General features: G+C 43.6%; 1 protein-coding gene across 1 annotated transcript in view; it reads right to left on the reverse strand.

The window, feature by feature from the left end:
* The window catches only part of AFF2 (ALF transcription elongation factor 2), a 543,144-nt gene that overhangs the window by 32,442 nt on the left and 497,790 nt on the right, over positions 1 to 12,912 (reverse strand). Inside the window, exons 10-13 of the mRNA XM_023735455.1 lie at positions 10,346 to 10,505; positions 6,506 to 7,513; positions 5,484 to 5,605; positions 759 to 981 (exon numbers count right to left, since the gene is read on the reverse strand). Of these exons, the coding sequence (XP_023591223.1) occupies positions 759 to 981; positions 5,484 to 5,605; positions 6,506 to 7,513; positions 10,346 to 10,505 (1,513 nt within the window). The remainder of the gene's footprint in view (positions 1 to 758; positions 982 to 5,483; positions 5,606 to 6,505; positions 7,514 to 10,345; positions 10,506 to 12,912) is intronic.

Consider the following 12,912-nt stretch of genomic DNA (forward strand, 5'->3'; position numbering starts at 1 on the left):
CAGTGCTGATGTCATTCCTGACACATCTGACTGCAATAGCTTGATTCCGCCATGATCGTATAAGTAATATAAACATGTCTTCTGTTCACACTCACCCACCCATTGAATCAACAAACAGGACTTCTGCCTAAATGGACCAGAGATGACTCTGGGTTCACCAAATTGAACACACTTTTGGAGCAGGAAGAAGCCATCTAGAATCTACAAGATCATCTAGTGAAATCCACTCATTTTATGGACTCAGAGATGTTTTAGAAGTAATCTGTTGCGGTGCTAGCACTATACCACAAGTCTCTTAACTTCCAGGTTAGGGCAAACATTATATCACAAAATCTTCCAGATTTCAAAGCATTAATAGAAATAAGGAATGGCCAAAGAACAGGCACTGGTTTCTCAGTCCTATCATAGGGAACAAGTGCCAGCTGTGGTGGTCAGTATTATGGAAGTGTCTCCCCTCTACCCACAAGACAGGAAGGGATTGGACTGAAGGCTCTCTAAGGCCCCCAGTCTCTGCCCTTGCAGTCGGACTGGGGAAGCAAGATGGGGTGGAGAATTAACCTGGAATGAAAAGTTCTTCCTGAGTTGGAATAATCAAGATTTGAAATAATAGAGAGTTTGTGTATTTGTGTATGCACACACCTATATTTTCTATCTGCCTCTCCCTCCTTTCCCCCTGCAACATCTCCATCTGGTCAAAATGAACTGAGTTAACTTGTTTCTTCTTGGACACTTAGTTCTATCTCTCCTAAGACACTTACATTCACAGATATCCCTTTGAAAGTCGCACAGAATTTGCCTTCGCTTCTCTTAGGTTTGGTCGAGGTGACCTGTCCAGTCACAGGCATGATTTTTTCGTGGCTGAAGGGACCATTGTTGCCACTGACATTTCTGCGGCGTGGGGGGTCCTCTGGCAGTGGGGAAAGTGGAGGAGGGAACAGCTTTTCTTCTTTCCTTCTGTTTGCTCTCCTGGATGAATTATTTCTGAAGAAACAGAAAGCATAGGGTGTCATAAAGCCTTGTCTCTAGTTATTCTGATTTTTCCCCCATGATGCTGGTATTTTCAGCTAAAGTAACATTTTAACTGGTGGTCCTTTGGCTATGATAAAGGGTATATATATAAAAATGCATATAGATATATAGATATAGGTATGGCTATAGATATAGATCTATAGAGATTATAGATATGTAGATACAGATATAGATATAGTCATACATATGTATCCAAAAATAAACATGTTTTTGAAGCAGAACTCCATGATAAATGTGAATGTCTAACGGAGTACGCTACACTGTGATATTTGCAACCTTTCAAGAATACCGCTAATTAGATTTTTATGGAAAATACAATGCAGACTTTAAACTCATCATTTTTCAGGATGGTGCCTACTTACTTTGTCCTAGAACTTAACTGCTCAATCACTCAATAAATGGTACAATAAACAATTAGAGGAAGGATATTTTCTTAAGATATACTATGCTTATAAATCACTTAGAAATGCATAACACACCAAGTACTCCTGTAACACATTGCAAATTGCATACAAATTGTTCTACCCCGATGCCAAGGCATAATGAGCCGCTGACCTTAAATTATTATATTGAAGTACTGATGTACTCTACAAAACTCTATTTAAAAAATATTCTTTTGTCATATTGACATTAAACAGCTTCAATCCGAAAAGTACTCCTGTGCTTTTGAACTGATTTATCTGCCCATTAAATGGGCACCATCAAATAGACTGAGACTGGAAATAAAACAGAAAAAAGAACAACTAAAACCTTAATGGTAGCTGCTTAACATGGTAATTGGGTCATGGATTTTCATTTTAGTTACTGTCTTAGTCTAATCAATGAAGATTACTTGAATTTTAATCTTTTCTGGGACAACTAATATTGCACTACGTAGCCATTTACTTTTCATGATTATTGACTACAATTTTCAATAGCAAATTAAGTCAACAAGAATTTATGTTTTCCTCTTGGTCAATTTCAGTCAGTGTCTAGAAATATAGATTTACAATATCTCAAAGCAACAAATCAAAGCTGAACAAGCATTCAAGTGGTCTGATTTTCTGAACTGGTAGAAGTCAATACAGTCTCCTTGTTCCACTTCCCCTGTGTTGCACAAATTTGCTAATTGTAATAATATTTGTCATCTTCTCCACCTTTTATTTCAGAAATGTGGTCCTATGTCAATTTTTGTCACGTAGTAAAAATTAAAGAAAGAAACCATAACTGTTTATTTCATTACCTTAATTGGTTAGAATTAATTTTAAAATATGTGTCAATGGATTTTTTAAAATGCTTTGACACACAGAACCATTTTAAGAGAGTCGTGAGGCCTAACTAAAATGATGGTGAACAGAATGATTAAGATTCTTGTCCATGAGGAAGCTCCACAAACATCAGACCATACTATCTATAATCATTATGGAGGCATCAGATCTTTGGGGATTTATATAGTGAGATGACAAGCATTGTTGGGCATCTATAAAACGCAAATGGTTCCTTAGCTATGGCCACTCTCCTACGACCTGAGCTACCTGAGAAGGTAGTGGGGGCTGCCAGGGAAAGAGCTGCCGTTTAGAGGCAGTTTATTTGCCATTGGCTACTACCATAATGCAGGGCTACCAAACTGACCAGTGGGGACTCAGTACATTCTGTGCAGTAGGCACCAGTGACCTGGCACCTATCCATCTGCCTGGAAGTGACCTGGAACCATGGGGATTTTGATGACTTACTTGGGAAAAGACACCCAGGGAGCATTTTCTAGAGACTCCTCTATCTCTGTTATGGCTTCCCACTATAAGAAGAGTTTTGCTTCTTTGCATACTTCACATAATAGGCCAGAGAAGGCCAGCAAACAAGAAAAGTGGAGGCATCACTATTCCCACAAACCCTCAGAGGCCATGCTGATGGTTCAAGCTCCAGAGAAGGACAGGGAAGGACTGGGTAGGATCCTTCTGTTGGATGATGGGAAACTCGGCTGTCATAGTCTCATATGGCATTCTTGGCTGGGTTTAGAATATACATTTAGAAAAGTGAATGCTGTCTTCTAGAAAACTCCAAGGATTTGGTTTGAAGGGTCAACAAATGGACAAAGGAGCAGGTAAAGCTTGAGGAGAGAGCTCCCAGGAGAAGACTTCTGAGAGGCCAGTTTTGGATTTGTTTGTTGAGAGTAAGAACCCGACTCAGGCCCTTCCCAAATGAGAAATGCTGCTAAGTAAACATTGGTTTCCTAACTACTAGAAAGACTGGAAAGACCATGGATAAAAACACCATTTTATGAAAACAAACTCAAATTACTAGACATTTACTTAATGCCTGGTCATTTCTCTTCCATGAGATGGGGCAAGTGGCAAGTCAATGGGTATCTTAGGGTCACTGGCAGTGGGGGCTGATGGTTGTAGGGGCTAATACCTTGCTGTTCCTTGACTTTTCCTTTTATTTTTTCAGCTTGGTGATTCTTTTAATTTTTTTTAAAAAAAATTAATTGTGGTAAAATATATACACAAGAAATTTGCCATTTTAGCTCTTTTTAAGTGCAATTCAGTGGCAATAATTACATTCCCCATGTTGTACAACCATCACCACCATCTCTTTCCAAAAGTTTTCCATCCTCCGCAAACAGAAACTCAGTGCCATTTAAGCAGTCACTTCCCAGTTTCCCTCCCTCAACTCCTGGTACCCATTAATAAACTTTGGTCTCTATACATTTGCTAGTCTAGATATTTCCTGTAAGTAGAATCATACAATATTTGTCCCTTTTGTGACTGACTTATTTCACTGAACGTAATGTTTTCAAGGTTCACCCATGTTGTAGCATGTATCAGAACTCCATCTTCCTTATGGCTGAATAATATTCCATTGTATGTGTAGACCATATTTTCCTTATCCTATCATCAGTTGATGGAACTTTGGTTGTTTCCACCTTTTGGCTATTGTGAATAGTACTGCAATGAACATTGGTATATGTGTGTGTGTGTTTGCGTTGCTTCTTTCAAGTCTTTGGGAGTGGAATTGCTAGGTGCCTGCCTTTTCCTTAAGGCTTCAGATGCCCTGAACTGGTCAAAGCTGGAAACCAGGCAGCTATTGCCATCACGGCTATGCCATTTGAGTCCTTCCTCCTGGAAACAAAGGAGAGTCCCAGAATGACCATGTTTGCCCATGGGTAGAAGCATGTTTACCCATATACCAGAATCACCCTGAGGTCAAGGGCGTTGGCTTGCTCCACTGGAAGGGTTTCTAGTTCTGAGAATTCCAAACATGTGATGGGATGTTTCAGAGCCAAGTTCTACCAGGTGATACAGGTGCACCTCACAAATAGCTATGGATCTCCAGGGAGGAGGCAGCCCAGGCCCAATTCTCCTGAGTATAGAGAGCAAGGCCAGTGGTAATTGGCCTCTTTCCTACTTTTCATCTCAAAACAGCAAGGATTCAGACAAATGTAAGCTGATAACTTATTTCTGACATCTTATCTGTGGCAGATTGATGTCATATCACTGATGTTAAACAGTAATCTGTGAAATCAATTGTTAGCAGCAGTTATCCAGATTGCCTCTCTGCTCTGGGCTGTTAATAGGCTCCAAAACTGGTCTTTGATGGAAGTAATCTCTAATTTTACATGAATTTATGGCAATGATTACCCAGATGGAATGGTTAAAGCAGCTGACATGATTGTTAGTTACATTATATTTATAAGACAGAAGAATGTGGTCAAAATGCTTGGTATAAACAGAAGGCAGGACTTCTCAAGGGAAGGTTGGTACAGTTTGAGTGAGGGGGAGACAAGGCAGCCTGCTGCTTGACACTGGCACCTTCCACTGAGAGGGAGCAGAGAGAAGAGGTGCCAGCTGGTTGGAATTAACATGTCCAACCCAGCTGCCTTCCAAACACAGAACTATCCCAATCAAAGGGCAACTCCCAGACCCTCATCTCTCTGACCTCACCAAACGTGTCCTTCTCCTGGCCTCCATGGAGTTCAGGAGGTAGCTCCTGGCCCTCAACCTTCATATTAACTTTAAGTAAGGACACCAAAGAGGAAGCAGCTGGCCGTCCTGTTAAGACCCAGGGGTTGCTTTTCCAGGGCAAGTGTTTAATCACCATCGGAAATGAAAGTTCTCCAGAAGCAGGTGATCTGGTAAAGTAAGAGGTGCCTCTTGATGCTTCCCTTTTTTAATTCATTTACTTCCTTGCTTCGCTTAGTGCTAAAAATTTGTTTGGACTGATTTCTGTGATCAAGTTGAGTTGGAGTAGAGAAATGTTGCTACAAAGCTCATGTTGCCACCCCAATCTGGTAGCCTGTATTACACACTTATCCCACCTTGTTAGACCAGTGGCTGGGTACAGCTGTCAGGTCTGGACTGAGCAACTCCTGTTTTTACCTAACTTTCCTCTGGGACAGGATTCCCCCAGTGGTTTCAACTGGGATCTCTTATGAGTCTGAACAACCGAGCCATCATATGTGGACAGGGCAAACTCACTCTCTAGTGTTGGGAGGCTTGTGGGGTGGGGCTGGTGAGATGCAAGGTGGGAGCAGGCAGATGGTGGTGACCTCCTCCAGGCGCTGCTTCTTCTCAGGAATTTTCTCTGCAACTTCTGTTGGCTTTAACAGGAACAAAAAGATACACAGAGCCTGAAATACTTAGTACATTCAGACAACCATGTTTCATACATTTAAAAAAATCATCACAGTAGACAGTTTGCTCCTATTTTAATTTCTAGATTGGGTGGGGAAGTCAAACATACACCTTTGATTGGACAGAGAAACAGTCAGCCTCACCTCGCCTAGTCCTACTGAGGAGTTGTCATTTGAGAGAGCTGAGATGTGATGTTAACCTCTGATTAAAGATTTGGTGGCACAGGAATCTCAAAACAATAGTAACGAGAATCTATAATTTGCAGACATTTCTCCCATCAACAATAACCCCACAAATGAGTATTTCGGAATTAACATTGCAACTCTTGGCATACATCCTGTCCAAGCAGCGTGGAGACTGTGGGCGACTAAAAGTTACTTATGCAATCAACAACATGCAAGGAAATTAACATGGGCAAGGCACGCCTTTGGACCTTTGCATGGGCTGGTCTGAAGGTACACTTAGACCACTGGTTGAACCTTTGTTATCACAAAGAATGACCTGAACTGTGAGAAAATATATTTCTATTCTTTAAAGACACCTGCTTGTGGTTTTTCTGATGCAGGAGCACCAGGTAACTAAGACACTAGGGACGTGATCTTTCTTCATAATCTTCTTTCCTACACATCATAATCCCTCATGGGCCTTACTGAATGTTCACACCATTGGTTGCCAAACCCTGAGCATTCCTAGCACTTCCTCTCTGGTCATGTGAAATCGTGCATTCCCCAGGGAAGGCATTGTTGCCTTCACCAAAGCCTGCAATCCACTGCCATTGGCCTCCTTGAAAGTGAGACTCAAGACCAAGTTAGCCAACAGACAGCCACTGCTCAGGATCACTTGGCAGGCCTCTCAGAACAGTTTACCTTGTGCTTACGCTTGCCTTTAGGGGCGGGTTTTTCCACGGCTGAGGCAGCAGTCTGACGCTTCGGTTTCGAGGCAGTCTCCTTGTGGTCTGGCTTGGCAGGCACAGCTTGGAACGAGTTGTGGCCAGGTACTCTAGAGAGTAAGTCAAGGTCAATCTTCACCCAGAGATTTTTCAGATTCTCGTGGTCTCGTAGAGGAGACAGCAGCTCAGTATGCAGGACAGGCAGGGGTGAAAAAGTTGGCTCCTCGTTAGTGATGGTTAGGTTGTTGTTGTTGATGCTACTGTTGATTAAGGTGCTGAGGGTCAGGCTGGCACCACAGGTCTCCTTGGATTTGGCAATGTTTCCCCCAGGGACAATGCAAGGAGGCAGGACTTTGATCTGCAGGGTCTCTTCCTGATCTGTGTTGGAATCAGATGTAGACGAATCTGTTTCAATGAATTCCCGAGACTTGGGCACCATCTTGCCGGGCCCTCTATACTTCTTCTTCTCAGCAGCCAAGGGGATGTTAGCCCTTGGTTCTTTCCTTGGGACTGGCTTGTGGGCAGTGGCTTTGTTGCGGCCTCTTGGTGGGTCAGGAAGTTCCACGCTTTCTTTTTCTTTGGGAGTGCTGCTGGTAATATTTGGTTTGGACCAGGTAAAGTCGTCAACACTGTTCTTCTCTACCTTTTTGGGCTGTTTTTTCCCAATTGTCCTTTGAGAGGCTGTCTCAAGAGTTGTTGACAATTTATGCTTCAAAGCCTTTGTTTCTGGAGTTTTCTGGGTGGGCCGTGGACGAGCTTTGTCCCGAATGAGACTGAGGAGAGGCCTTTCTTTGGGTTCAGCCAGGATCTGGCTGGGGTTTGTCTTCACCTTGATCTGGACTTCCACTGGCTGGATGATTGGAGGAGGCAGAGAAATCGTCTCCATGGGTGTTTCATTTTGGCCACAAATAAATGACTTGTTCTGGGATGTCACTTTGTTAAGCCATTTATCCAGCTGCCACTTGTTGGTGGAGGGTGGCTCAGGCTGCAGATTGAGAAGCAGCAGCAAAAATTAATTTTACATTTGGGAAGTATGTAAAATTCTCAGGACCCTGACTGTTTGCTAATAAAAGCTTTGGATACTAAGTGACCATTCATACACACACACACACACACACACACACACACACACACATACATACCACATTAATCAAATTACCTAAATTGCCAGAAACTCCATAAACCTACCCCAGTCTCCTTATTCAAACTAATTTCCACTCCTTCTCTGAATATAGTCTCTGCTCTGGCCAGGAAGGAGAGAATTATTCCACAGGGTGGGCAAGGGGACCTGGCAGGGAAACCTGTTCTCAAAATCCTTTGGGGGGACTCATTACTCAACCTCTCACCAGGAGGCAGAAGTAATGGTCTCTAATACTGAAAGGAAATGTAAGTGTGCCTCAAATGTAACTCAAAAGAACAGGCTTTCCATCTGCCAAAGTGCCAAAGCCTCCTGTATGACACTGTAATTCACTGCAAACAGAGCAGGCCCTTTGTATTTTTACTGAAGGATGAAAAGATTTGACTTCCAAAAAAACCCCTGCACTTTCCTCAGTGTATGGGCAATAACCAATTTATGGGGACATGCGTGCAGACATTAGCGTCTGCTGTTAACCATGGGAATGACACATACAATTCAGGTCCTTGGTTTCCAACTCGAAATTCTGCCAGTTGAACTAAAAGAATCATCATTTTTATTAGAACCAATCTTCTTTCGAAAGCCATCAGCTAAGGCTTATGGCACCAGCCAATAGAGGGTGACAGAATTAAAAATACTCGAGCAGCTGTGATTCCAAGCTGCACAGGACAATGGCAGGTAAGAGGTAAGGAAATTGTACCAGCTGCCACTGTGGGCAGCGTAGCTCTGGGGTTCAGAATACTAGCTCTGGTAACACACTGGCCTGGGTTTCAGTCCTGCTCTACCACTGCTTGTGAGATCATGCGGGAAGTTCTTTTTTAACCTCTCTGAACCTTATTTTCTCATCTGTAAAATGGGAAGACAATAGCAAGTACCCCATAGTGTTGTTATGAGGACGACTCAGGTCAAGAAGGGCCTAACTCAGGCCCTTCCCAAATGAGAAATGCTACTAGGCAAACACTGTTTTCCTAACTACTAGAAAAGCAGAAAGACTGTAAAGACCATGGATAAAAACACCATGTTATGAGAAAAAACTCAAATTACTAGACATTTACTTAATGACTGGTCATCTCCCATGCGATGGGGCAAGTGACAGGTCAATTGAGGTCTTAGGGACGCCGGCAGTGGGGGCTGATGGTTGTGGCAATATCCTGTTGTCCCCTTCTTTTCCTTTAGCCTTCAGGTGCCCTGAGCTGGTCAAAGCCTGGGAACTGGGTAGACGTTGCCACCACTGCTATGCCATTTGAGTCCCTTTTCCTTGGAATGGAGTAGGGCCCCATAATGACCAGGCTTGAGAAAACGTGAGTAAAGAGCTTCACACAGTGCCTGGCTCATGGCTTATATTCAGTGAGTGTTAGTTATTATTAATAGTGGAGTCTCTGGGTGGTACGAATGGATAGCATGCTTGGCTGCTAACCAAAAGGTTGGCAGTTTAAGTCCATCCAGAGATGCCTGGGAAAAAGGCCTGGCAATCAGCTTCCAAAAAATCAGCCACTGAAAACTCAGTGGAGTGCAGTTCTACTCTGACACACGTGGGGTCACCATGAGTTGGGGTCAACTAATTTGGTTATTATTAATAGTAGTAATAGTACTACTATATTTCTATTAGTCTTTTCTGATTATTGAAAAAGCAGCATGTGAAGACCCATGGGGGATTGCTTGCTGTAGCCGGTGCAGGCTCAAAGAGAATGGCAGGGGAAAAGCAAATTCTTTTCTTTCACAATTATGATATTGGTATTTTATTGGCCGGGTTAAATGTTTTCGTGTATTATCATGAAACACACTTGAAGGATGCAAACTGTAAAAAAAAAAAAAAAGTGACCTCTCAATCATCACATTTTACCTTTATGGAAAGCCACACCTTTTAGGCCTTAAGTGTCAAGTGGCAATTCAGTGCTTCAACTTAGACTAATGAGTAGTGGCTCCAGGGCCAGAAGTGGGTTTGGGCTGGCTCCACTGGTTCTTTCAAAAGAGATGTTACTAGCAGAGTTATGATTATTCTAGTTTTACACGTGAGGAAGCTTGAGGTTCAGAGTAGCTAAGCAAATTGGCCGAACTCAAACAGCAAGAAACGTATGTATGTGAGAAAAAAAAAATGCTATCAAATACCTGAAGACTTTTCTGACTCTAAAGAAGTAAATATTCTGCTGAAAGTGTGCTTGTGTGCGTGTGTGTATTGGGGGTTGTTATGGGTTGAATTGTGTCCCCCAGAATATGTGCGAGAATCCTAACCCTTATACCTGTGGAAGTAGTGTAATGTAATATAATGTAATGACTTTCCATAATGCAATTTAATGTTATGTTAATGAGGCCGTACCAGTGTAGGGTGTGTCCTAAACCTACTCACTTCTGAGTTATAAAAAGAGCAGATAGACACAGAGACAAGCAAGCACAAACGAAGGCAGACAGATGCCATGTGAAGATTGCCAAGGAACCAAGGAATGCCAGAGCTACAGAATCTGAAGGAGACGAGGACCTTTCCCCAGAGCCGACTGAGAGAGAGAGAGGCTTCCCCTAGAGCCAGCACCGTGAATTCGGACTTCTAGCCTCCTGAGTTGTGAGAAAATAAATGTCTGTTTTTAAAGCCACCCACTTGTGGTATTTCTGTTACACAAGCACTAGATAACTGAGACGGGGGTGCTTACTCAGGGACAGGCAGATCATGGCTGGGGCCCCACCCACCTCTGGAGTGGCCACGCGAGGGGCCTCATTGGATTCGCTGTCAGTGGTGCTGCTTTCAGTGTCTGAGTCCGACTCGGAGCTGCTCTCTGAGTCACTGGAACTTCCAGATCCTCCATTGGCTTGCACTGTGGGTGGGGGCTGGGGTGTGGCCACCAGTAGGCTGAAAGAAAAATCACATCATTCATCGCTTCATTCAGTCTCAAACCAGATGGAGAACAGCCCAGTCAGCACATGCTCACTAAGGACATGTGAATCTGCGAGCTAGGCAGGTGGGCAGCACTGTGGCCACAGAACAAATGGGGAACATGAGGCTCAGGAGCCCCAGTGACCTGCCCAATATCAATGGTTAGATCAGAACCAGGTCTGGGTGTGGCCGAGTCAGTGTTCCCTGGGTTCCATCACACTGCCTGCCTTCCCAGGAAAGCCTGGCCTCCTTCACTCCATGCAGAAGCCTCCAGCCAAGGTTGCCCATCTTCCGGATGCAGACACAGAGTAGAGCCTGTGATTCTCAACACTCTCATTTTGTTTTACCAGTTTTATTAAGATGAACTTTTGTTTTCTGTTGCCATCTTACAGAACAGTTCTATCACCAAGAAAGGGTGAGGTCAACCCCTCATTTGATCAGAGGAAACTGAGGACCAGCAAGGGGGAGGGGCTCGCCTCTGTCTCCCAGCTAGTCAGAGAGCCAACTAGAAGGGTGGCCACCCAGCTCCCCAAAAGGGCAGTGGCTTTGCTGAGCAGGGCCAGGGCCAGCCCCGACATGACTAAAGTCGGGTCTTGCTTGCTGTTTGTTGGGTGTATGAATAAGGGAATGAGAAGATGCCTCGCTCTTCATAATTTTTGTAAGCTCTTTTAAAAACTCTTCTCAGGAGGTATGATCGTATGGGACTAGCCTTTTGTAATATTTGATTTTAAATTTGTAGAGCTGACCAGGCAAAGCGTTTGAAAGTGGACACCATTTGCTACTCTGCCATCATTGATAATCAACACGCCTCCTTACCAAGTTGTTTGCTCCATGTACCCCATAAAAATCACCCTCAGACACCTCTTGGCATGCTGGGGTATGGCGTCTCCTGTCTGTCCTTTGGACTGTTTGCATTCTCAGAAATGGGGCTCTAACATTTTGGGGGGTTCTCTTCAGTCCATTTCCTATTTAGGAAACAAACTTGGCTTGGAGTAAAGGGTGGGCTAGGGGCCCACCTCACAGCCTGACTGCACTGAGCCTTCCTGCCTCGCAGACCCCCAGCTCCATGCCTTGCTCTCCCCCTCACATTCCCCATGCCTGACCCTCTAGGCCACCTAGTTCTACATGCCCACCTCTAAACCTGAGAAAGAAGGACTCCAAGTAATCCCCACTCCAAAGGCTCTGGAAGCACAGACTTTTGTTCCTTGCCTGAACCCCAAAGAGTTTGTGTCTCCACCCCATGCCCTCACTCGAGCCTCTTCTCAAACACTACAGTTCTTGGCCGCTGAGATGGGGCCATGCTCAGGAACAGGACTGCTTTACAGCCAGCCTGGGCTCCGTGTCAGCCACTACCCGGTGCAGAGGGTCTTTCTATTCCTCGGGGCTGCCATTCCTAAGACTTCCCCTTTAACCTTCCATGTAGACATTTTCTTTAATATAGTGGAAGCACATTTTAAAATGCTATCTGCTAAGTAAATGCCCGCTGCAAGTATGCCCCTCTGCCAAATACACCAAGGAATTAGGGGAAACACAGGGGAAGGAATAGGGGACAGTATCCCTTGGGAACATGTTTGTGTGTGGATGTGTGTGTGAGAGAGAGAGAGACAGAGACAGAGAGAGAGACAGAGACAGAGAGATGGTAGTGGGGAGGGGTTCTGCAACTCGGTGTTCTTATTTCCCTGCATTCTTTTGCAAATCTCTTTTTAACATCAGTAATGACTCCGTATTTATGCAAAGCATCATCTAAATCTAAACAATTTTTTTTGAAGTTAGTTATTAGGTAAAGATTGAGGTAACATATCAAAGTGGGCTAATCCAGAGCCTATGCTAATTTGGCTTCAATTACCCCCGGTAAAGTTTCAAATACAAAACAGAGCATGTGCGATACTGAGAAGAAGGTGTTGGATTGAGGGGTAAGATTGATTTTTGTACCCATGTTCATGATTTTCAAGTAAAAAGGCCATGTCCTAGTTTTCCTTCACATCTATGCATTAATTACTGGCTCATAATGCCATCCTAACAATTATCTTAACATCATAACGAATTATGGAAGACATTGTGAAGAATGGGAATTCAAGAACAATTCATTGTGCTCATGAGGAACCTGTACATAGACCAAAAGGCATTGTTTGAATAGAACAAGGGATACTTCGTGGTTTGAAATCAGGAAAGGCATGCATCAGGGTTGTATCCTTTCACCATACTTATTCAATCTGTATGCTGAGCAAATAATCTGAGAAGCTGGACTATATGAAAAAGAACAGGGCATCAGGATTGGAGGAAGACTCATTAACAACCTGTATTATGCAGATGACACAACCTTGCTTGCTGAAAGTGAAGAGGACTTGAAGCACTTATTGAAGAAGATCAAAGACTACAGCCT

This window comes from Trichechus manatus, unplaced genomic scaffold, assembly GCF_000243295.1.
Source record: "Trichechus manatus latirostris isolate Lorelei unplaced genomic scaffold, TriManLat1.0 scaffold00079, whole genome shotgun sequence".
In the NCBI taxonomy this organism is placed as follows: domain Eukaryota; kingdom Metazoa; phylum Chordata; class Mammalia; order Sirenia; family Trichechidae; genus Trichechus; species Trichechus manatus.